This window comes from Cuculus canorus, chromosome 13, assembly GCF_017976375.1.
Source record: "Cuculus canorus isolate bCucCan1 chromosome 13, bCucCan1.pri, whole genome shotgun sequence".
Taxonomy (NCBI): Eukaryota; Metazoa; Chordata; class Aves; order Cuculiformes; family Cuculidae; genus Cuculus; species Cuculus canorus.
In genome coordinates this window covers 3,121,977-3,147,468 of record NC_071413.1, presented here as the reverse complement: position 1 = coordinate 3,147,468, position 25,492 = coordinate 3,121,977, and the positions used below count along the sequence as shown (strand labels likewise).

The 25,492-nt window shown below is 37.7% G+C and overlaps 1 protein-coding gene across 1 annotated transcript in view; it reads left to right on the top strand.

The window, feature by feature from the left end:
- LOC128853516 (transcription initiation factor TFIID subunit 4-like) overlaps positions 1–25,492 on the top strand; it is a 128,618-nt gene that overhangs the window by 5,308 nt on the left and 97,818 nt on the right. The window contains exons 3-9 of the mRNA XM_054079067.1: positions 6,346–6,483; positions 7,596–7,823; positions 8,696–8,818; positions 9,924–10,013; positions 11,901–12,158; positions 20,180–20,285; positions 24,486–24,600. Of these exons, the coding sequence (XP_053935042.1) occupies positions 6,346–6,483; positions 7,596–7,823; positions 8,696–8,818; positions 9,924–10,013; positions 11,901–12,158; positions 20,180–20,285; positions 24,486–24,600 (1,058 nt within the window). The remainder of the gene's footprint in view (positions 1–6,345; positions 6,484–7,595; positions 7,824–8,695; positions 8,819–9,923; positions 10,014–11,900; positions 12,159–20,179; positions 20,286–24,485; positions 24,601–25,492) is intronic.

The following is a 25,492-nucleotide window of genomic DNA, read 5'->3' as shown; positions in this document are numbered from 1 at the left end:
GCTTTTATAGATTACTACGTAGGCTGCATTGGTTTAAAATTTTATAGGGAAGCTGTTCAGCTTCATGCTCTGGGGCTAGAGCTGCATTATGGTACTGAAATGTAAAGGCAAATATCTTTGGATGTTAGTACAGGGTAGCTGTGCCATAATAATCATAGAGTTTCAGGTAGCTTTACCAAAGGTTTTTGTCTGCAGAAGTGACAAATAATTCTGCGTCGAAAGAGATGAAGAGGGTATCTTTGTGTTTTCTCAGTTGATTGTTGTATAAGTTGCTTGAAAGAACTTAAACACGTGTTTCCTGATGTTTAACACTCAATTACTATCCCAATATATGCTCGGTGCATTACACCATATTTATAGTCTAAAAGATTATGAAATTTAATTCAAAACCAAAACCAATGATAAACTTCTTGGAAGAGAAGGAAGCCAGAATAGAATTGGAGGCTTGAAAGTAAATTAGTAACATGTGGAATCTAAAACACAGAGTAGCCAACTAGAATGAAGGATTTAGAAATGAGTGTTGCTGGGAAGATTGTATTTCAATGGAAAGAATCTCAGGAAAGGCATAAATAAAAGTCTGGAAACGCTCAAAGAGCTTTATGCTCTCAGAAAAGAGGTAAGTGCAGTATTGGATGAAATTCATAACAGAACTCTTCACAGAAAAGGCAGCTATATGATGTTTAAATTTGTGATACCTGGAAGGATGAGAAGACTTGTAGGAGCCTTCAAAGGTAAATGTATTTCAGGAAAAATAAACACAGAGGTAAACCTGTGTTCATGTTGACATTTTTTGACTAGTTTGACAACAGAAATCCAGACAAGTTCTTCTTTTCATTTTGTCTGTCTTTGGTTGTTTGGGTCTTTGTAAATGAGTACAATCCCTGCTTTAGAAGTGACTGCAAGGGACTGTATAGCACACGCTATAGCAGTGGATCCTGGAACAAGTGCACAGCATGAATGCAAAACAGAAGTCGTGGGGTGGGACTGTACCAAGACTATGATCTCAGTCTGTTAAAATGAGTTTGTTTGAGCTCTATTTCATACTCTTAGTTTTCACATAGCTTTAACTGCTGTGGCCAGCGCACAGAATTAAAATTCAGAATGGAGACTTACATAGCAAATTAAATATTAATAAATTAATTGTAGTTTGAAAGCGTTTGAGGAATACACTGTTATTGTATATAGAGTCTTAGGAAGCAGACAAAAAAGTGGACTGACTGCTTGGCTTTGTGTGTTCAGTCTTTATTGGAAGGCTGGAGTTTGGATCCTGCATGAAGATGTGTGCACAGCAGATGTTGGGAGTTGATCATCTCAGCCGCAGGCAGCTGTTCTCTGGTTGTATGAAGCAGTTAAAGTTGTAGAAAGTCTGTTAATTGACTTGCTGGATTTCTATAAAAATAAACTTGTGAGGATCCTGCATGTTCTTGTGTTTGTAGATACTTAAAATCTGAACAGGTTTGAGTGTTAGAAAGATGTAATTGCTTTTGTGCAGAATTGTGCCCAGGTAAATACCCCACTGTGTTATAGATGCTTGTCATCTAATAAGCTGGTTGAGGACCGAGGAAACCAGAAGGGCCTTGGGAATGATAAATGTCTTGCAAGATGCAGCAGTTTGATTATTTTAGTGTGGCAGGATTAGAATCATGGTGGTGTAGCTTATCAGGATTTGTCTCCTTTGAGAGATCTTTGTAGTAGCTGCCTAAACTTTACTGCATGATTTCTTTATTTGTTGTGATTAACAAGGATAAGAAATAATTAATGTTGTCCTGGGGAAAAGCACATTGACCTTCTCTGACTCTGCATGTGGGCTGCAGACTCTGCCTGTGTTTTATATATGTTTGACCTTAGAGTGCTCTTTACAAATGGTGGTTGACAGCCCTTTAAAACTAGATTGTGAAGGTTTAAATTCTGAAGGTTTATCGTGTCAGCACTAGACGCTAGACTTCTATTTCATTAGGTGGATGCTTTATTAACAGAGACTATTCATTTGTTTCTGGGGGAAATGTCTAATGACCAATATTATGCTGAGGTTTTAGAAGTGGTCACAGAATCGTTTGGGTTGGAAAAGACCTTGAAGATCATCATGTCCAACTGTAACCCCAAGGCTGCCAAGTCTACCACTAAACCCTGTCCGTAAGCACCACATCCACAGATCTGTCAGTTCCTTGTTTGAGTAATCGTTATAATTAATCAAAAAAAGGATTACGTTCTAAAATACAGGAAATTGTGTGTACTGAAAAGTAATTTTTCAGATTATGACTAGAAATTCATCTTCTTGCTGCCGCTTCTGGAGGCTTGACTTTTTAAAATGAGTATCCTATGTTTTGTATGGAAGTACTCGATCTTACGTGAGATGATAATAGTTTTTGCTGCGTTAGAAAGTGCAATTTTTTTGTACTGTGAGTACGTTTTCAATGATACCATGCTGCTTTGAAAAAAACTTATTTAATGAAATAAAAAAGATTTGAATATTTAAAGCGAACATTGGTTTGTGGTGAGTGTACATAATTCTGATTGAACCATTTTCTCTTTATGATTTTAGCTACAGTTTAGTTCTCGATGTTAATTTAGCTGGATATTAAAAAGTGATTAATGATGCCAAAATTTTATCTGCAGTAGGCTCTCAGTGAAGGTACAGGATTTTTAGGAAACAAGCTATAATTTGACGGAACTTCAGTTTGGTTTGGATCCTTTTATTACAAACAGAACAAGTAAGCATGGGGTTGCATTACTGTATTCTTCAGGGGTAATAATTAAGTTCAGAGATCTTTTAAAACTGATTATTTAGATTGCATTAAATGTTTGCCTCCATATCTTGTTTTGAAGCTTATACTTGTGAAATTAGGAAAAATAGGTAGGTGCTGCCATCTAGTTTTTCTTTGGTGAGTTTCTTTTGTTTATCTACGTTTTTCATTTGTACAGTTTATTGCTTTTCATATGTTTGAAGATGACTTTGTTTGCTGGTTTTGGTCTCTTACTACCCAGTTGGTTTTACACTCATAACCAAAAAGTAAAAAATAAGCTACTTATTTTAAATTATTCTTAATGAAAAATATTTTATGTTAGTTAGTTACAAAATTAAAGTGCTGCCGTATAACAGGAATATAAAGTGAGTATCTTGCAGGGAAGACCAATGTTAGCCTGGCTCATAATATTTTATTATGGAGTGTCTGTTACCAGAACTTATAAATCCAGTGAAATAGTAGATGTTGGAATTTTCACAGGGTGCTGCCTGAAATGGATTTGGTCCTAGACTTTACAAATGTTTTTGCCTCAAGTTTGATTCAAAATGTGTTTTCCATATGTTTTGCTTTGTATATTTTTAGCGATCAGAAAAGGAAGTTTATAAAGTTATAGGTAAAGTTTGATGGTTTAGTCCAAATATTTAAGCAGCTAAGTGGGGTATTTAACAATTCTTCTGCCACAAAAGTTTACCCATCACTTGAGTTTTCTTTTCATCGCATGAATAGTCCAACATATGGTTGTATTTTTAAAACTGCCAATTCTTTTCTAGCTTTGTTTTTTCCTTGCATTAGGCATTTTTCTAACATCTACTCATCAGAATTTCAAGTTCATGATGTAAACTTTACTGATGTGTTTTCTGTGTTAGATATCTACTTTCTGTTAAGTTTTACTTTACGATGCTTTTATTAAAATGAAAAAACAAAGTACTTTGAACTTGTGTGAAGTGCTGAATCGCCTGCTCTGGAAGTGGTGATATTTTGCCATGAAATCAGTTTAATGCAGACGACAGCAGCTTGGTCTTTGCCATCGCACGTGATGCTGAGAGCGGGTCTAACTTGGCTGATGTTCATGAGCTGTTCTTGCTAAAGCAGAGCCTTTAGGATCCGAGATAGTTGTGATAATATCCTATGCCTGTGTTTTCAGCAGGATTTGTATTTCTATGTCATCTTTTAGTTTTGGTAATTTTTTTTGTTTATTGAGCGCACTCTCTCTTTTTTTTTTTTACTGTTTTTCACACCATTTCTGCTTTTCTGACCAATGCCTTTTTTGGTTAAAATTTCTGAAAAAAGTTAATTTGACAAATCTTTGTAGTTGCCTGAGGCGCATTACCGCTCTTATCAAATAAGCTGTTCTGTACTATTCATTTTGTTGTAGACAGTTTTTGGGCTTCTTGTGCAGTATTCTGGAGAAGATATTTGTGTTAGCAGGGCAGGTAGGTTGAAAGGCTGGAGAAAGTACAAACTGTGTGGTCTCGGCTGTGCTTTAACCACAAAACCATTTTCCTTCCTTTTCTTCGCGGTGAATGAATCTTCTGTATAAGGAGATAAAAAGTCCTCACTACTTAACAAATTCTACTGTTTACATTTTCATAGCATTAACATATCTTTTAAAACCTCAGAAAACAGTCTGAGTACAAGGGAAAAATCTCTTAAACATTACTTTCATGTATTTAGGAAATTTAAAAATAAGTAATGTTTTTAATAAAATAATACAGTTTTTGAAAATCTGTTCCTTTCTAAGTCTCTCTTGAAATTTGGGAATTTAATAGCATCACAGCAAACCTTAGCTCTTTTTCTTTGAAGAACAGCATAAATTCTTTTAGATTGTTCCAGTAGGATCTTGACGCTTTGGGTTATGATTTTTTAATATAATGTTGATAATTTTTGTTTTATTTTTGATGGCTTTCTCATGAGATCTGTTTACAGTTTTCCTCTCCTAGCAAACACAGCTATTTGTTTCTAAATAGTATTTACGAGTTCTTCTTGAAGTTTTTGTATTGGGAATCCTTATAGTGTCTTTTGGCAACTTGTAGCTGTCATTTGAAGATCATTATCATGATAACTAAGAATTTCTCTAGGGTGGTTCCTTGTTGTGTTTGACATCCGCTCATTTCGTTCTTACTTTTTGAACATTTATGAGTTATGGAACCATGTCAGTGAACAGTTGTGTTACTTTGTTTGCAGTTCTTTTGTAGAAGGCCTTTGTCTTTCTATCCAGCACATTAATAGATTTACTGCCTTTTTGTATCAAGGGCTTTTGTCACTACTGAGTTTTAAAACAGGGTGAGTTTAGTCTTCACGTTCCAGTTTTCTCCTGTTTGGTTTGGAAGGGCCCTCAAAGCCCAACGAGTTCCAACCCCCCTGCCGTGGGCAGGGACACTTCCCACTGGATTGGGTTGCTCCAAGCCCCAGCCAACCTGGCCTTGAACCCCTCCAGGGATGGGGCAGCTGAGACTTTTCTGGGCACCCTGGGCCAGGGCCTCCCCACCCTCACAAGAAAGCATTTCTTCCCAAAATCTCATCTCAGTCTCCCCTCTTTCAGCTTAAAACCACCTCCCCTCGTTCTATCCCGGCACACTCTGATAAAAAGAGAATGCAGTTTTGCTTTCAAATATGTTCCTGTGATGGATTGTGGGCATTTTATAGCTGAGGAAAAAAAATCTCTAGCTGTCGGTCTGAGCTGTGTATGTGCGGATTTCTGACCTCAGATCTTTCCTGGGACTGAGCAGCTTCCCAAAGTTTGCCTGGTTATCTGCTTGCTTTGTAAATCCTCACCTCTTGAAGCACTTACTGACAAGAAGGGGGCAGATCGCAGAGGCATGCTGTATTTTCAGGTTGTAAACACTAATTTTAAGTATAGGAACAAGATACACAGTATTTATGGTATTTATTTATGTTTTTAAATGCAAACATTCATCATGTAAATATAGTTTCATTTAACCGGTGTTTTAAGGAAATCAAAGCAAGTGATCTTCTTTCCGATGGAGAAAAGAGGTATTTAAAATGAGAAATGGTATTTAAAATGAGAAAAAGCTTCTATGATCCTTCTTCCAAAACCCAGCCAGTTCTACCTACTCACGATGGTGCTGTTTATTGCCTCTAGGCTGTCTCAGTATGGAAGACGTCCCTAGTCGAGATTTTAAAAATCTTGAAAGCTATCCCAACAAAACAAGGTTTTGTTCAGATGTCAGGTATATTTTTTTATATTTTCCCTTTTTTTCCCCAAGTACACAAGACTGATATCCAGTAGATGATGTTGCTGGACTGTTTGGTAAGGAATGCCTGGGGCGTTCAGGGCCTGCCTGGGCCTTTGTTCCTTTTGGAGCTCTCATAAGTATACTGGATGTTCTTTCAAGAAGCATTTTATGTAGGTTTAATAGATACTGTAAAATCTAAAACAAGTAGTTCTTTATGAAAATATTAATTATGGAGACATAAAATATAAATCAAGGAAAATTAATTTTGTCTTGTGAGAAACAATATTGTCCATGATTTATTACTCCAGCTACTTAGAACATTTGTCTTTGTTTATTATTAAAAAGTCTTGGATATCAAGTTACTAGGGAGAAAAAAATTAAAATGCTTATTTTTCCTTTATTAGCAACCAACGTCTGTAGCCACATCTACTGTCCGCCTGGGACTCCCAGTGCAAGCCAAAGTTGTTCAGTCAACTGCTGCCCCTGTCAGCGCGACGTCTGCAGTGACCCTGCCAGGAGGCTCTATTCTTTCACACACAACCGTGAGTACCAAGAACATAAAAAGCAAAAGATGGGTGAAGAAAAGGTTGTTTTTAATTCTGTGTTGTTTTCAAAAGTGAGTTTTAATGTTCTTATGTTTGCTTTTGTTACAAACATGATCCCAGAAATTAATAATGAACATTTAGTGGCAGCCTGATTCGATGGGATGTCCCTGCCCCGTGTCAGGGGGGTTGGGACTAGTTGATCTTCAAGGTGCCTTCCAACCTTAACTATTCTGTGATTCTAGTCAGACTGTTAGGAAGGTGCTGAGTGATAGCCTAGCTCTTATTTTGTGCTGTTTTGCAGAATCACGGAATTGTTTAGGTTGGAAGAGACTTTTCAGATTGCTGAGTCCAATCATAAACTTCACACTGAGAGCTCCACCACTAAACCATGTCCCTAAGCACCACATTCACATGGCTTTTAAATACCTCCAGGGATGGTGACCCCAACACAGTTTAGGGGTTGCATAGATTCGCTTCTGAGTATTTTTTGAAAAGAAGAAAGCATGAATGAGCTGGACCTGTAAATCCTTTATCGGTGGTGGCTGCACTGTGCTCTATGTGTGTCCTGCTGAGAGCTGTGGTGTCTACTGTGTGGTCACCAGCATTGCAGGACCCACAACGTCCCCCGTGCTGCCTGGCTCAGCTGGTGCAGCAGCTACTGCCGCGTTCCTGCTAGGCCGGGAGGCTGCAGCAGTGCATTTTTGTCCTCTGGATCCCAGCTGTCGTGGCAGCTGGGGTACCGATAATGGGAAACCTGATGACAAGACCACAGATCATTGGAGGTTGACTTCTTTATATTTAGGGCCAAATTTGCAGAAAGCTGTTTCTGAAGTCACATCGTCGCGTGACTTCAAAGGCAGGATAACAGAAACTTGTTTTTTAGTGGTACATTTATTTTTTAAATTAACTTTAAATGAGAACTTTCACTGTTCAGTAAAGGGTGACAAAATTATGGATATAATAAGTAAAGTAAATGGTTTTATTTTGTTGGTAAGGATGTATTTGAAAGGAAACACGTATTTTCTTGTCAGACTTTCAAGAACTTTATGGCTGAGTAAGGGAATTAAAAGATGATAATTACCTGTTTTTTCAATATAAAATTTTAACAGGTATCAGTAGCTACAACGAGTGCTCAAAATCTATTCAAGACAACAGTAGCAACTGGAACAGCAGCTTCTCAACAGCCTGCAGTAATTACTGGTGGACAAACTCAATCTTCAGCACAAAACCAGGGTCAGCCTCGGCTGCCGCTTCCCCCTCACACAGCAGCGCAAGTACCAGCACAGCCCCAGGTCATACCGAGCTCTCCCGTACCCGGCACTACAGTTGTATCACAGGTAGGCTTTGGAATACTAGATACTTTGTGTTCTAGAGTACTTTATGAACTTCTTGGGTCTATTCAGAAGCGGAAAGAAGCAGAAACAACCGGAGTTCTCTTGATGGAACAAATACTTTCACAAACAAGAACCCCCTCCCCTCATTTCAACTAAAGGGAATTTAAATTCAGAGAGGGAGAAAGAACACTGGTGGTCAGCTTTCCCATCCTGTCATGGATGTATCAGTAGTGAAAGAACTATTCTGTTTCTGTAGACAGAACAATCAGGCCTTCAGTCTATGGATTTCAGTATTGTAGTCCTGGGACTCAAAACTGTGGTTACACTGAGGTATAACGTTCCCGTTTCTTGGAGTAATTACACCATATAAAGACAATGGCTTGAAATAATTAAAGCATTTGTTTTCCTACTGACAATATGTTGATGTTTTAAGACTATTTCTAATTTGATTTTGCTTCTGTAGTCACTGTATACAAAAATATACCGAATCAATAATTTAACAAATTAAGATGGCTTGGAGAATATTGTACATTGTGTACTGGGAATCTCAAAGGAGAATGCATCTCCCACAACTTGTGTTACTTATCATATTTAAGGTGATTTTTATCAAAACAATCTGTATAATATTAAAACCCTTTCTTTCATTGTTTTTTTTTGTTAATGTTTGTAAGATATGATGTTCAGTTACATAAAGAGATGAAGAAAATGGCAAGTAACTAGCAGCAATAGTAAAACAGCTGCAGAAGTTTTTCAAATGTGTCCTGCCTGAATTAGAACAATCTCATCATTTTCCATTTTTAGAGTGATCCGAATGTATGTTGATCCTGATTGAAAAATAGCCTGGATCTGATATTTGTTTTCTTTGGCTTTTGCAGGAAATGCAAGAGAATGTGAAAAAATGCAAAAACTTTTTAGCTACCCTTATAAAACTTGCTTCTCATAATTCACCATCTCCAGAAACGTCCCGTAATGTGAAAGCTCTGGTTCAAGATTTGTTGGTAAATGTTTAGTTATCTTTCATTTTCTGTTAAGGTTGTTATTTACATGTGCTGGAAACTACTGAGCTGATCTTAACAATTTTATTTTGCTGTAATGAAAATGAAAGGAGTTGGGCTGCATCAAAATGCAAATATTTGACACAGAAGATTGGCAGTTGATACATATATCTTTGAAATAATCGACAGAGAAACCTGTGTAATTTCAACAAGCCTAAGACTTACTTCAAGTATGAGCCATTTGACAATAATATTCAGCGATTCCAGTAAAAACTTGGTTTAACTTTTGAAAACTAAGAAGATTGACTAAGTCAAAGTAACTGCTTATAATATTTTAAACAAAGTAAGGAGACACATATGTAATATGTTGAAGGTTGTTTTCGTTTCTTGTTGTTCTGTATCAGTTCAGGAAAGCTAATGAATGTTTTTCTTACAACCTGAGTGTGTAACTAATGGTGCTTAGGAAGCAGCATAAAATACACCTGGGTTATAGAGTTCTCCTGCGTTAACTACTGAATGCATATTTCATATAAATGTATATTTTGTGAGTATATACAGGTATATATACATACACGCATTTATATACGTGAAACTTTCATATGTGTACCTTTTAGATATGCGTGTGCTTTAAATTTGTAGTTTTATGTATGCACATACACGTGTTCAATGAAGTTAATGTGAACCTTCACAGCTGGTTTTCGAATTAAGTAAAGATATTTTCTTATTACAAGAGCTGACAGATTCTATAATAGTTTGTAAGGTTGCTTCAACAACATCTTTTTTGACTAATACTTTTAAAAGATATCACTATCTAAGTATTAGCAAGAGAATGGAAATCCGAAGAGACTTGAGAGTGGGATCTCATTGTCTGAAATTGTGCATCCCCAGGGAAACTCCCTGCCTTCTGAGTGGTGTGTTACATATATAGATTAGCCCGTGATAGAAGGATTTTATAGATACAGAGGAGCTGAGGGACTTCAGCTTTGGAATTTCTTCTTGATGTGGTAGTCTGTTTACCTAGACATACATACATTTATATTGTGTGGGTAAAAAACACCCAAATAAACAACTGAAGTGATTTGTTGATGCTTTCTCCTTCCTCCTGAAGGATGCAAAGATTGATCCGGAAGAATTTACAGGCCGCCTTCAATCGGAACTCAAATCATCTCCTCAGCCATATCTTGTACCTTTCCTTAAGGTAATGTGAATAGAGAAATTTGTTTCAATGCAAATGTAGTACGTAAAGTTTTAGAGTATGGTTTTTAAATGGAATTAGCTTTGCCTGTCTAGAGCAGGACTATTCAGTTTTGACTTTGCGCTGCCAATTTCTGCCAGGACCTGCTCTGCTGGAAGTCCGTGTGTGATCCGTCCCTGTCGGGCCAGGGATCCGTCCCTGTCAGGCCAGGCAGGTGCTGCTCCGTGCTGCTGTGGCTGGGAGCTGGGGCTGCATGCTGCCCCTGGCTGCTCCTCACAGGGTCACAGTGGACTGGGGATTCCCTGCAGGAGGGAGATCGTGTGTTTGGGGCCTTGGTTTAAGTTTGAGAAAAAATTGTTTGTCATCCAGAGCTGGTCTGGAGTTCACTGCTTTGGTAGCCCTGGTATAAAATGTTTTGGTAATTAAATTTATATAAAAATACCTGTTACTTCCCAGCTGGGAGATCATTCGTTGTCTGTTCTGTAGTAATCCTTTACTGTCATAATGCTTAATACTTCTCCACAGTGGTAGGGCATTGTTTGTGAAGAAGCACAGCATTCATATTTAGAAGAGTCACGAATTATTTCTATATGGAGTGCTTCAGGTGATTTAATAAGCTTTTCCTATATTGTTTTTGTCATCTACACTTGAGTCGAGTCATTGATAACTTCCAGTGCATGTGTAACGGTGATGATGAAAAACTAAACTGGATAATGCTGTTGAAATACTTGATTGGCTGATCTGGCTTGTAATCTGGAATTTATCTGTAATACAAGTCCTAATGTGATGCCAAATGGATTTTTTTTCTTAACCCTAAGTTAATATACTTTGGGGTAAATTTAACTTTTAATTGATTCTTTCACATTAGCTACAATAGCTTCCATATGCAAAATTATACACATACATACAGAGCATGTTTAATTATGCCCCAATGAAACCACACTATAATTTTAAAAGCATTTTTCTTCTAGTCCAAAACTTCTCTGTTTAGGGCGGATTTCCCTCTTTCTCTCACTTCAACTTTTCTTCGGAACTCTCTCACTCTGCTTCTGCATTTTCAAGTTATCATTAACCCCTGTTTCTGCCCTTTTCTGGTTTTATACTGCAGTCACTTCTAGCATCGTGATGAGTTTTAACCTGTTTCTTTTCTTTGAAGTCCTTTCTTGGCAACAGGCATTCAGTTTTAAAATAAATAGTAGAAGTTTAGAAAGGACTCTAGCTTGGGCTAAACACTGTTGCGTTCTACAGCTGCCTGAGGGGAGCACTTCAAAAGAACCCTGCTACCACTTAAAAAGCAAAAAGTTTGTTCGTGAAGGTACAGTACAGCCTTGTGGAACTATATTTTTTTAGTTGCACTGGTCTCGACATGAAGCATACAATAGTACACTTTTCTAATCCAGTCAGAATACATTAGACCCGTAATAATACAGTAAACAGCTATTGCTGTAGGGCGTCAACAGTTATATCGTCGTGTTCTGGGGACTGGGGCATATCAGGTGAAATAAATTGGTGCAGCTTACTTCTAGCATGCAAAGGGAATAGGGTTGTTCCTATGGTTCTGCCTTTCCTATATATTTTTTTTTCCCTTCTGAAGGCTTAAGCTACAAGTTCTAGATAGTCTTGAGAAGGACAGTGTTACATTTTATTGCTATGGTGGCATTAGGGCACCTCAACATCTACAGGGTTGTTAAATCCGAATTGAAAGCTTAATAAAAGTGTAAGCTCAACTTTCCCTCTTAGATAATCTGTTAAATCTTATTTCTTTTTGACTAATAGGTCGGTAGTAATATTAAAAAGAAAGCTGCATTCTTTTAACCATGTTTACCGCAATTTAAAAATAATTATCAACTTGCTAAATGTGCTGTTTCATCAACTTTCTTCTGTTTCTAGAAAAGTCTACCTGCATTGAGACAATCGTTGCTGAATAGTCAGCATTCAGTTTTGCAAGGACAGCCGCCTCAGCAGTCACTTCAGCAAACCAAGCTCTCACAAGTTATACCTCAATCTGCCTCTGGAAGCATTTCCTCTGTTGTCACAACGCAGACAATAGGAATAAGGCAACCAAACAACATTTGCACAGTGTCTGTATCAAATACAGTGCAACCTCCTCAGGTTAAGGTGGTACAGTCAAATCAGAGTTCTCAACTGGTAGGTACTGTACTATAAAAGAGAATTTCTTAACAAACTGAGTAGCAGTTTTCAGTGCTGTTTTATTTCGGCTTGTTTGGGAAAATAGTTTTTTGTTTGTATCATATTCTGTGATCTACAATAGTACCTCATTTTATGGCAGTCACATGTATGTTCTACCTTTGTGCTCAACCATTAGTTTAGGTAACATTATTAACGTAGCTTAAGTTTAAGAAAATGCCCTCTTGGCCTTTTTGTCTGGAGTACAACAATTGTTACGTGAGCACGGTGGAACTTGTGTTAATTACAAATGTAGAGCGGAAAGCTTTTCAAGACTTATAGGCAAGTGTATAATTTTTAGTATGTCATTAGGTATGCTGTTTTTCTTAGATTAGTCTGCATTAAAATTAACTGTATCTCATTTTAAGCTCTTTTACACAGTTATAAAATGTTTGAAGAATAGCTGCACTGTAACAGCATGTTTTGCGTAGAAATAGTGCCATACTTTATTTATTGAAATTTATCATTGTGCATATTTGAACATTATGTGCTTAGACTTATTAATTTTAAAGGCACTATCAGTAAGTCAGGTCTAAAGCCACCTTCTCCCTGAGAGAGTGAGGAGTTTTTCCCACCATGGTATAGAAGCTTGTGTGTGTGTTTACAGTTGTGATTAAAATGTTTAGGATTTTTACAAGGTCTTGAGTTAATACAGGCATTATCATCCTTCGAGCAAAGTTGTAAGAGTTTCTTTGTCTGTGGTTTCTGTGTATGTATGAAAACTCCTTGACTTAGGTTTCAAAATCAAATTGTCAGGTATATCTAGTCGGTATAGAAGTGTATTATCATGATTCAGAAATACACACATGATACTGTAAAACCTCAAAATATATCTGTTCTTGAATATATAGGCTCTGTGGAGGATATAGATAATTTGTAGGGTGTTTGGAGAGAGAATGCTTATTTTGCTTTAATTTAAGAGTAACAGTGTACAACAGCCATCTGAGCCATCTCTTTTGAACCTTACAAATACTTTCTGGCCCTTAGTAATTTAGCTTTAAAATGAAATTAATATAATTTTGCCATCCTTTAATGAGCAGAGCTTTAACGTGTAAGAACATCCTAGCTGCTAAGACTTCTGACTCTGGCTTTTGTAATGCACGCAAGACGTCTGGATATTTTGCATCTCGGCAGCTTTCTGCTCAGCCACTTGAATTCTTTCCTTTTCTGAGATGTGTTCTCCCTATTCCTTCTCCACTGTTGTATTAATTAGAAAAGTGTTCCTCAGACTTTATGAGGTCTTTATTTGCCTGTGTTTCATGAGACTCGATAGGTAACAGCTTCAGTTCTTCAAGACAGAGGAGCAGGAACTGATTGTAGTTCTAGGCAGAAGGTGTAATTATGACTCCCTGTCCTGTGGAAAGCAAATTGCCGACAGCAGCTGAGAGGTTCCTTGCAAGTATAAATGTTCCTGGGCAGTAAGTGTAGCCTTATCCCACGCCACAGCCTTGGGACTAACCTGCTGCCAGGTAACACAACTGTTGCAGTGTTTTGCAGCCCACTTCAAACACTCCTGTGCCTACAAGGCAGGTCGCACCCCACCGTTAGATCTAGAACAAAACGTATCAGTAAGTCCACAGGAATTCTAACTCTTATGATTATAGTCCTTGTGGAGTGTTTTCCAAATGGAATAAAGCCTTATGGGAGAAACACCTTCTGTGTCTCTTTCGCATGTCAATGCATACTCCAAGAAGGCAGTGATGTCAGTCTGAGTAGAGATTAATGATGGGAAGGGTTGCCCTGTTCTCTTATTCAACGTACCTCTGCTCTCTAAAAGAGCCGAAAACTGCTGAGGTCGTGTATTGTGGAGATGGATCTCATGGGCAAAAGGAATTGTTCCATCTGTGAGAAAGTCATAGGTCTAGGACTGAATTTTCATCTTACTGGGTACCTGAAATGACTGCTCATTTTCAAAAGATAGCAAACAGCACAGAGCAAAACTATGCTTAATGCTGTTCCTGTTCTAGAAAATATTTAGGGGAAATTGAATACATTTATAAGCTATAATTGATTTGCTTTATTGCAAAACTGGCTTTCTGTTATTTGCTTTTGATTTACCAGTAAATAGTTAACAGAGCCAAACATGTCATTAATCGAGCACTTCTTAAAGGCCTTCAGATTAGTTCTAGACAGACAAAAGGAGCATCAGACAGTAAGAGTTTCTACCGCAACCACCATCAGCTCACGTAGTGGACAGAAAATCTACTGGCATCTCTGTGTCACACTAGTAATTGTTCCTAAGCATTCCTTCTTTGTGGTGACAGTGATCACCCTCTTCCCATTTCTTAGTGCTCCCCGAAATCAGAGCACAGCAAAGAGCTGCTGGCCATCTTGCCTGGGACTTGTCCGGGAGAGGAAGATTACAGCTGGCTTGCCTAAGGGTGGCCAGCGCTGATGGAGGAAACTGGCTGAGCTCCAGATTTTCCAAGCCTGAAGCTCACTGGAATGTGTTCCAGCTGGCTTTGCAGACTGTCCAGCTGCAGAAGGGCAAGCCTGTTTTCCAATATAGTTCCTTCCCTACCAATTTACAGTAGTCTTTTAAAATATGGAGAATCTGCTAACTGTTCCTTTCTTTTGGCTTTGCTTTTCTATCAGGGAGTCAGATGGGGGCACTTCTTCCAGTTGTGCGGAGGTATTTTGCAGCGTAGGAATTCCGCGTGCTCTGTTCAGCGTGTGACGTAGATTGTGCAGAGGAGACTCAGCATTTGGATGTATAGTGCTGGTAGAGATGAAAGAGGAGTTTATTCTATTTATCTGTTTTGTGCAGCATTGGAATCAGGTTCCAAAACAATGGAGAAGCTATGCTCTAAAGAGCTCTGTAGTGCTGTACTGGGAACTACTCCTAACTAGGGAAAAGAGGAGTAATCTTAGGCTAATATTTTATTGATAGGACACTAATGAGATAAGCCAGCAATCAATTTTTTTTTAATTGTTCTAAGTGCAATGTTCAAAGTTTGTCTAAATTGTCATTCTTAGAGGGCAGGGGCTCTGCACAGCCTTACATACAGAGACGTGACCTGTCTTGTTCTGGGTGTTACTGCAAATAAAATTTCTATGGATAAGGGAGGTGTTCTTTATTAAATGTGTGGAAGTTGTAAGTGGATTGATGAGTGCTGGAGATCAATTAGCACTCGATATATAGCGTGGGCACTGCATTGTAAGGAGAAATTAGTCCTGGAGGTTGAAGCCAATAATTAAATTTAAATGATAAAGAAACAGTAAGAAATTCAAAATGATCCATCCTAATTAAAACAAATTTAATTATATGCAAAGCAATGTAAAGATCCGTGCAGGTGTAGGATTAGGGAAGACGTATAGAAATAGATCTGAACTGTTGTTGCTGTACTACATTTTTCAGTGTCCAGAGGAGAGGTTTTGCTGTCTTAAGTTCCTTTAGAATAGTATTTGCTAAAACATCTACTAGTGCTCTTCCAGCCACCGTCACAGTGGTTGGAGGCTCCAAAAAGGTGTGATAGAGGAATGGACTTGGGAAACGAGATGTAACAACAGAATAAGCATTATGTTCTATGGGAATATTCTGCTTTGTTTTTAAGTCTCTGCTGAAGTGTTTTCTGAGATAAGTTTTCTGTTGTTGAATGATGGTAATTTGTACACGTTTTAATGACTCACAGGGAATAATTTTCTTTTTGTCCTGCGTGTGAGACAGCTTAGAAATGGTAGAGTAAAAGATGGCTGTTCGCATAAAAGGAGTTGTTTCTATTAATGAACTAATAAAGATTGGCTCGCTGACTTGGAATTTGGTGTACAATAAAATTTAAATGGAAATGGCTGTCAAGCAGTAAAAGTCTTGGCTCCGTTAGCAGGAACAAAGTGTATACTTGACAAATCGTATGCCTGTTTGAAATATGGCCCAGTACTTTTCTGAGTTATTATCGTGGACTTTATGTTCAGAATGTTGTGGGCTGTATGTTAATACAAGGAGGATATAGGCAATGAAAGTTGTTTGGAAACTGATAACAGAAAATGGCAATTAAAGGATGGACCTGAAAGCAAAGACTGAAAAAAAAGCCTAAGAAAATTAAACACACTTGACTTGGTCTGATACCAACTGAAGGAGCACAGAAAGCATTTACAAATATTTTAAAGCTTCAAACATCGTAGTGTATAGATGAATTATTTAGAACAGTCTAAGAGAGTATAAATATGAGTAACAGGATATAATTAAGCAAAATAGGATTTAGACAGGATATAAGGCGAAGTATCCTTGCAGTAAGGCAGATTATTGGATGGTAGATCAGGCTCCCAGATGCAGTGATGAGAAAACATCATTGAAAACATCCAAAATTAGACTTTGGGGAGAATTGTATAAAAAAATTGGGGAGCAACTGGGACAAATGATCTGGTGACTTTTGATTTGATTTTTCTTCATTGCTTCTTTGAAAACATATACTCAATGGAACAATACTGTTGTCATATTAACATTGAAAAATACATGCTGAGCTTCAGAAAAGTCAATTTTTTTTATTTGGGAGGAAAAATAATTAATTGCTTGTGCAAATTTTGAGGCACCGTTGAAAAATTGTAACTTACTATTGCAGCCTGGTAAACAACGGTAAATATGAATTCTGGGCCCATAAAAGCATGAACATTGTAAGTTAATGCTGCCAGATTACATGATAGCTGAGGTTTGATATGACATTTATCTTCAGGAGTGAGTAGACTGATAAATCACAAGTGGCATAGCCACAAGTGAGTTAGCAAGTGTTTACTCATGAGTGAAGATAAATGTCATATCAGACTATAGCCATTCTGAATTTTGTAGATTTACAAGTGGCTTGTTTCTTCCTTCCACAATACTTTTTTTTAACTTAATTGATACAAAAAAACCCGCTTGGTAAAGGATATGTTTTCCAAATTTGTTTTTATTTTCCATTCTTTGCAGAAGCTTCGATTTCTTATGCTTTTGTTTTTATTACTGTTATTTTATTGCTTTTAGTTTTTATATGCTTATGCATATTTTATAAATGCTTAAGCTTTTGCATCAGATGATTTTCTTGCAAAGTGTGATTTGAGTCAATTGAGTCGGGCTGATTTTGCAGCCCTTGTCGAGTGAGGGGAAGCATGTCCTTGGGACCCCACGCCTCTGCACGGCTAAAGAAGCATCTAGATTGCAAAATCATTGTCCTCAAAAACTTTAGCAGTGAATTCTAATCTAACTGCCCTAAAGGTCTTTTCCTTTCAGCGATTTGTAGGCAGTAACTTTCATTTTTATTTAATATGCTCTATTTAGGTAAGAGGAAAGAAGTTATCATTCTTTCTACTTTACTACATATAGGTGCTTTGGCTGAATTCTTTCTCAGTCTGTATTTGGTCGTTTAATTTTGGTCTGTTAATTATTTGTTTGCGTTCACACCTGCAATCTTTTTTGTCCTGCAATACCACACACAGTAGAAGATTTCAACCTTTATCATCACCTTTTGGCTTGAGAGTAGGACCAGAGAGCACTATTATTTATTCTCGTATAGTTGTGGAATCTAGGGTTTTTGAAGAAGGGCCTTAAGAACAGTGGATATTTCAGTTGTCACCACTTTGTTGTTCTGGTTATCAGTAACATGACTGTTAAGTAGCGGTTTTTTTCATCTTCATAAGTCTGCTTGTTTTGTGGAAGCACCTTTGTATGAACTGTTTATACAGGTGTGAAAATAAACTTTAGAAAGGGGTGGAGTAGTGGGCTGAAGCTTTTGGGGAGTATAGAGGAGCAGACAAATGGTGAATTGAAGTGAGCCTGACTAGTGGAATAGTAAGATGATGGTTAATGGGAGAAGTGGAAAGGTGAAATTAAAATAGAGGGAGAATAGTTTCTATCGTGAGAAACATGCATCTTATTTTGCAGAAAAATGTTATTTTCTGGAGAAAAATGTAGGTAACTTTCCTGTCTTGCACTAGGAGAGGCAGTGCCGGTGACTTCCCTTCTTTTCGGTGGAAATAGCACTATGAATGGTTTCTGTACACTCTGAAGATTTTTACATTCTGTCTTGTTCCCTTTTCTGACTCAGCGCTTCTCTAAGATCATCGATGTTATTATTATGGATATGGTGGTAAAATGTCAGAAGGGGCTTCTGGAGGTGTCTGGTCCAACCTCCTGCTTAAAAGTTAGGAGGTTGTTTCCCAGGCCTTGAGCAATTTTATTTTGGGTGTCTTCGAGCTGGGATTACACAGCCTCTCTGGGTAAGCATTCCAGTGCTTGTCCACACTCATGGGCAATTTTTTTCCTTATATTACAAGTGGCAACACTCTCTTTCCTTTCTGTGCCAACGTAGTCTTCTTGTTTTCTGTGGTCTCCTTATTACAATACACTTGTACACGTTTCCTGTGTGTCAAAATGCAGCCAAATTTGGCTTCTTCCCTCATTTTCACTTATCGCCTCTGTTTCTTTCCTGTTTCTAAGCATGGTTGCTACTTTATTCCTTCCCCTTTGAATGTCACTATTTACTCACTGCCTATCTTGACGAGTAAATTTTCATCCATTTGCTCTACTTCTGTGCTTGGTACAAATGCTCCATTTTCCTTCCATGTCCATAGTTGAAGCTGAATCCTTACTCTTTTTTTTCTCTTTTTCTTTCTCTGCAAGGTACCTATTGTCAATGCTTCTACATCCACAGGTTTATTATGACTTTTCAACTGTTAATATTTTAGGATGTACAGAATGCAAGTTCAAAATAGCCCTGTTTGTTTTTTCTCCAGACTATGTTACAGGCCTTGTTCTCCCAGTACACTTTTCTTGTTTGTAGTTTTCACCTCTTCCTTCCGACTCGGGAGCCCTAGTTCCTACTGACGGAACAATTTGCTCTTTGTTCCATAGCCTCTTCCTTCTCTACTTTTATTTCTCATTTGAAAATACTTTTTCTGCTTTCCTTTTCTCCATAGCTTACTTGGAAGTGAGAGGTTTGGCCGTATGTTATTGAACTGTATAATATGGTTTTAGATCTACTTCGTAAGACAAATGCTGACTGGTGCCGAATTAGGGGTGCGGTGGTTCCTGTTGGTTTCATGGAGCTGTGTGTAGCCTGGTGTGTTTTCTTCAGGAGGGAGTGTTGCATCCTCTGGGTGTGCGACAGCCCTGGAGTTCAGAACAGCAGACCAGTAATGTAGTTGTGACTGTGAAGAGCACGTGGCTTCTGGAGATGTCCTGCCTGAGTTGTGGCTGCAATCTTATTCACAGCTGTTTGCCTGTGTGTTTTGCTTTCAAATTTATTTATGAATTTTTTTTTTCCAGCTCTGCAGCCTTGACACGTCTTTTTGAATCTTCTGCTTGTTACATCCGTGCCTACCTCATCTCTGATTTCATGAATGTACATTTTGCTGTTGCTTAGAAATGACCCTCTCAGGCTTTTTCTTTTTGGTTTGCTTTGTTTATGGGTCAAATTCTAAGTTCCTAACCCAGTTTCAGTTTTGGGTAAGGACTTGAGAACTTGGCTTAGTAGTGAGTGAAACTTCAATAATATCCAGTTAACATTTGAAAGATGAATAGTATATGATAACCGCAAAACATTTGTGTCTATCTGTCTTCGGAACCCATAATATTTTAGATTTTACTTCTAGTATATATATGTTCTTTTAAAAGCATAGATACTTAGTTAAAAGCGTAATGGTTATAGATGGATACCGCTAAAACTACTGCAGCATTTTCTTCTACAAAAATGCTTTTCTGCCTAGTAAATTTTCTGAATGGAAGTGTAATATTTACCTGATTACTTTGAAATATATTTTTGATTGAAAGTTGTGACATATGATATGTGTCGAATATTATTTGACTTTTTAGCGCATAATAGCAAACCAGGTATAGACACACACACACACACACAACCACAGGCGTTACACAAATATGACTTTTGTCACTAGCTGGTTGTGCTTGTAGAGATCCCCATGCTTGTATTAGTAATTACAGGTATCAGTGTATTTACGTTGTGTGTGTTTGTGTATAAAGAGTATAATATAAGTATACTTTTTTTTAATAATAGCAGATTATCCAGTCAACATCTGCTCAAACTGTGAAACGAAACCCTGCTTGCCAGACTACCCAGATTAGGATGCCAGTGGTAATAACTCAGACCATTAGACCACAAGGTATGGGTTTAAATATTTTAGTGAGATTGTTAACTTTGTATGAATTTCATTGTCATTACAAACTAGCAGCATGGGAAAAAATTACAGCATTGACATTGGCAGGCTTGACCTTTCTTTTTTTCCTTCATGCTGGCTGAGGAATGCATGTTTTCACTATGCAGTTTCAAGGTGTTTCAGACCAACACGGTGAAATGTTTTGAAACAACCTTAGGACTAAACTCACCTGTGACTAGCTCCTCACTTAGCAGTTCTTCATGGAAAGTTGTGAAAGAAGTCAGGAATTTGACTTGTAACTGCTCTAAGCTCTAACTCTGGGCCAAGAAAGCAATTCCTCATTTTTCCCTGAACCCTAGAGGATACCTGAGTTATCAAATAATCCTACTTTTAACTCTTAAACCTGAAGCGGAATGTGGTAGTCACTGTCTGTGCAGCTGCAGAGGTCAAGGTAGGAGTCCTGGAGAAATTCTCAACTCGCGTGCCTTTTATTTCTTCCCTGGTGAGTATGTTTGGTCTTTGAGGTCAGAGACTGACTGCAGCACCCCGACATACCGCCAGCCAGAGGACCCAGAGGGTTGGTTTTCCAGAGTTTCCTGCTCTGTCTGTGCACAGGCGGATTGACGTCTGGCTGATACAGCCCGCTTTTTAAGAGGGTTCTTGAAGCCTTCTTGCTTTCTAATGAATACCTGTTTGTTTCTTTTCACTGTTAGACCTGTGAGGCTCAGTTTTTATTTTTCCTGATTATGTGTGAGAGTATCTTTTATGGATGTGGGCATTTAGATGATCGAGGGTTTGTAATGGAATACAGAGCTTGCCATCTTCAGTTGTTGAATCAGAAACAAAACTGGTTTAAATGCACATAAAAGCTATTGCGGCCTATTGGACTTTATTGCTTTTTCTTTTCTATTCTCCTTGAGAAAGGAAAGCATCAAAATCCCCAGTGATCACAGTTAATAGCAGCTGATGTTCTGCTTGCTCCGTTGCCTTCAGAGAACCCAGAGGTTGAGAGGACATGGAGACCAGGCTGTCACTGTAATCCTGTAGGCTGTTTTTCCAAGTTAGGAAGAAATGCATTTACTTGTCATAAAAGGCATATATTTTATAGTGCTGACACTCATGTCCTGAGTTTAATAACAAGAAAGATACTTGGCATCTTATAGCGTGAACTTTCACTTCTGACTAACATGTCCGAGAGAGAAGGCTGATTTCATTTCTTTGCTTGTTGAGTGTCAACAGTTTGCCAAGAATTTGTATGATGTTGGCATCTGTCTTTTGAACAGTAGGTTCAGGGTATGATCAACAGCTATCATGAATAAATTCAGCCAACAAAGTGTAACTTAACTGGCAGTTTGGCTTAAGGAAGACAACAGTTCATAAAGGCCAATTAATGCAAAGCCCTACTTTCAGGTGAGCTTATTCCTATTTACAAGCTTTAAGCCCACCAATATATTGTTTTAATAATACAGGCAAAGCAGACAGAACAGAAATTTAGAGGATATCCCATTTTAAAGCTGTTTATCCTGCAGCCCACGTCTAGGGAGAAGCCCACTTGTGTGCTTGCAGCACTAAGAAGTGCCACTATGGCAAACTGTCAGCAGATTATTTTCATATTGATCTGCTGTTAAAACTTCCTATTGTAAACACCAGTATGGTGGTAATTGTTTACTGGCTTGTAGGACGAGGTGAGATACTGGAGTAGGATGTGGTCTATACAGAAAATTGCAGTGCTACAATTCTGTGCAGTGTGACTTTTTAAGGTTAATTATAGGACAACTGAGCTGACTTCCACGGAATGGTGCATTTTCCTTCTCTCGTAGGAGTGAATCTCGTAGTGTAGTGTATCTTTACATTGATTTTAATGCATCCATGTGAACAGACCGTAATGCTTTTTAAAACAGTAGCGTAGATACAGTTGGCAGGCTTTAAGGACTTGTATGTTAATAAAATTACTTCCAGGGGTAGTAACGCTGTAGTTATCGCACGAAAAATTCACACTCCTTTATCAGTATAATAGTTGGGTGATCTTAGAGATGAGGGAATTGAGCCAAATAGTAAAAAAATAATTAGCTGGAGTATTCATTGCAGATATTTAACCTGTGCAGAAATACAACTCAGAATTGATAAACTGCTAAATTTGGGCTTATTTCTCTAGATCATGCTACTTTAAATTTTAATTGAGGACCCAGTGGTGAAAGACTCTGTATGTCATTACCAATCCCATGAAATATCTAGGCCCACAGGATTTAGAATTTTAAAAATAGGCCCTGTCTCATAATAGAAATTGATGTTTTACCATATTTTGTGTCAACCTGCTTAGTCATGCACAGCTGATTTAAACTGGAAAACTTGGGTGTCATCCCAAAACTTATATTTACTTTGCCAGATCCATTTAAGAAGAATTACACATACAATGGGAGAAAGGAAATGGGACTTAATTTTTCTGTATCCAGTGTAGATATGCTGTTTTCCTGAGACCAAGTAGCTAACTGCTCCGTTGCTGTACCTTTTGCTTTTTTTTTTCCCCTGATCAAAAGTTACCATCTGTAGAAAACCAACCACTGATACCAGTTCTAAAGGAACATCAAAATGATTCTGGAGGAGTGCCACTTTTGCCGTTGCAATAATTTTCAAGGTTAACACACTTTTCAGCTCCTATCTGCTAATCAGCAGATATCTGCTAGTTTTTATTATTGTATTATTTCTTTCCTTCCAGTTCACTTAGCAGAAAACCTTTCAATTAGTTAATCTGAGATAGCTAAATGAATTGTCTGATCCATGGACTAACGCTACCTGTGACATCTCACGAACCTTAAATATTCTGCTGGCAAAATACTTGTGTTCCCCATGCTTGGAGCCTGAAGTCTTAAATCTTTTGTATTTGGTTATGTTGAGAGGCTACACAACAGAACTGAATCAACACCGTCAAATTATCTTTGCTTTAAGAGCGTATGTTGAAGTTGATGAAGACTTCAAGATAAAAAAAGTAATGTTGGAGTCATTCAGAGCTAACAATTTTGTTTTATCAAAGAAGCGTCCTTAAAAGGATTTTTAGGGGTCGTTGTGTTTCAGTTTTTTGTGGTTCATGAAAGAAAAATGATGTAACTCTACTGAGGTTCCTACTGTGCCATCTATGAGCAGAGAATCATAGATGCGCAGGAATAACTGTCAGGAACTTTTCAATGTCTGGAACACTGTGTTTGTGAACACTCAAAAAAATAGAGTGATAGGTGAGATTTTTTTGTTTTTAAGTCAAGTGGACAATTAATATTTTTCACATGCCAAAACCTTAGTGGGGTTGAGGAAAACACAAAATTAACCCAAGGAAATGTGTTCGAGCAGTAAAGGAGGACTTGACTCCCAAAGTTTCATTTGTCAGTGCTTTTTCAGTTGCATACTGATACGTTTTTAATAATAATTCAAGTCTGTTGATTTACTAATTAGCAACCTAAATTTGTGATTATTTTTAGTTTGAGTTTTCCAAATGGCAGAGAGGAATTTATATCCATTTTTCAAATTACTGTCACAAGAGGCTGAATGCCCACCATGCTTCAGCTCCTTCAGAAAGCCCACGTCTACTTACACATACAGACCTGTCAAGTCTAGATACAGAGATGAATTGCTTTTAAACCATTGTTTTCAAAATAAATAAAATAAGTAAAAGACAACCCTTACAAGGGCGGTTATGTCAAAGTTTACAGTAGTGCTTTTTTATTTCATTTATGATAGAAAATGTTTTAAAATATGTAAAATAATGTTTTCAACTCTGAAAAATACGTTTTTTACAACAAGAGCAATGACAATATAAAAAATATAAGGCATAGTTAATGAGTAATGAGTGACTGACTTAAAGCATCTGTACTAAGAACATTTCAAATTCTATTTCTTTATTCTGTGCAAATTATCTAGATCAAGTGGTTTACTGACATTTGCACACACACTTAAAACCATTATGTGTATTCTAACCATTTACGACTAACGGTTTTAATTTTTGGTGTCTTCAGTATTCTATAAATATTGAACAAACTGTAACGTTATTATAAATCTTGTATTTTAAATTGTTCTTCTCCAGCTGTGTAATCTTTAAAAAATAATAACTTCCTTTGTTTGCAATTTACAGACAGTTAAATTTAGTTCCTGGACAGAAGGTTCTTTGATGTAAATTGTCTAAGACAGCTCATAATAACATTGCTTGGTGTTTTTCAGGCACAGTAGGGAAGGCACCAACAATACAAGCCAGCAAAAGTCCTGGGGGCTTTGGTGTTCAGGTCTCTGCAAATCAGAAAAACAAGCTGAATGACCCTGGAGGTGGTTCTTTCAGGTAAAAAAATAAAAAAAACCTGCAAGGGGGGTGGTTGGGGGGAATCTTAAATATAAAATAGACTTTAGAATTGGCCTAACACCAGAGGGCAGTGCTCTACAAGGAGTCCTGTCTTTGCTTACTGGCATTGGGTGGCAATTTTCTTACTTAGCTCTGCTTTAAATAAACGGAGGAGATCGTGACATGTCTTGAGGATTTTTCTCTAAATGCAATTTGTAGTGGCTAATAGAGCCCTCCGTTCAGTGCGTTACAATAAAACTTAGAGTAAATGGAGTTATGTGTGTGAAGTTTTAAAAATATACATGGTTTGTTTTCTGTATTGGATTTGAACGTTCACATGGAACGTCTCTCGCAGAGAGATACTAATTGTGACGACGAGACACCCTGTCGATGGGCTTCTGTAGCCCTCATAAGCACAGAGACAGTACTCTGGGGTTGTAGTAGTGGGGTTTGGTTTTATGTGTGTGTTGGATTGTTGTGCTCGGTTTTAAGGAGCAGACATTGCTGTATCTGTTGGTCACGTGCAGAGGATGGGGCGCTCTGTGGCTCCCCATGATAATTGGGTGCTGCACAGGTTCAACAGTGGCATTAATGTATTGAGCTGCTATTCCAGTTCTTTCCTATTTTAAACTTTAATTTTATATATGCTTTGGATATCTTTACTCTTTGTAGTGACAAGCTAATCTTAGGTTTACTGCATTTTGCTTTCTCTGCCATCATTTTAATTTTTTACCTTCATGCAAGTACATTTTATTTGTGTTGAAATATTTTCTTTCTTTGCTAAATAACACAATCTTCTTAGATTTTCTTTTTTTGCCTGCTGGAATTCTTATGTTGCTCTGACACCATCGAACCAGTAATTAATTTTCAAGCTTATGCTTTTGCAGGTGAA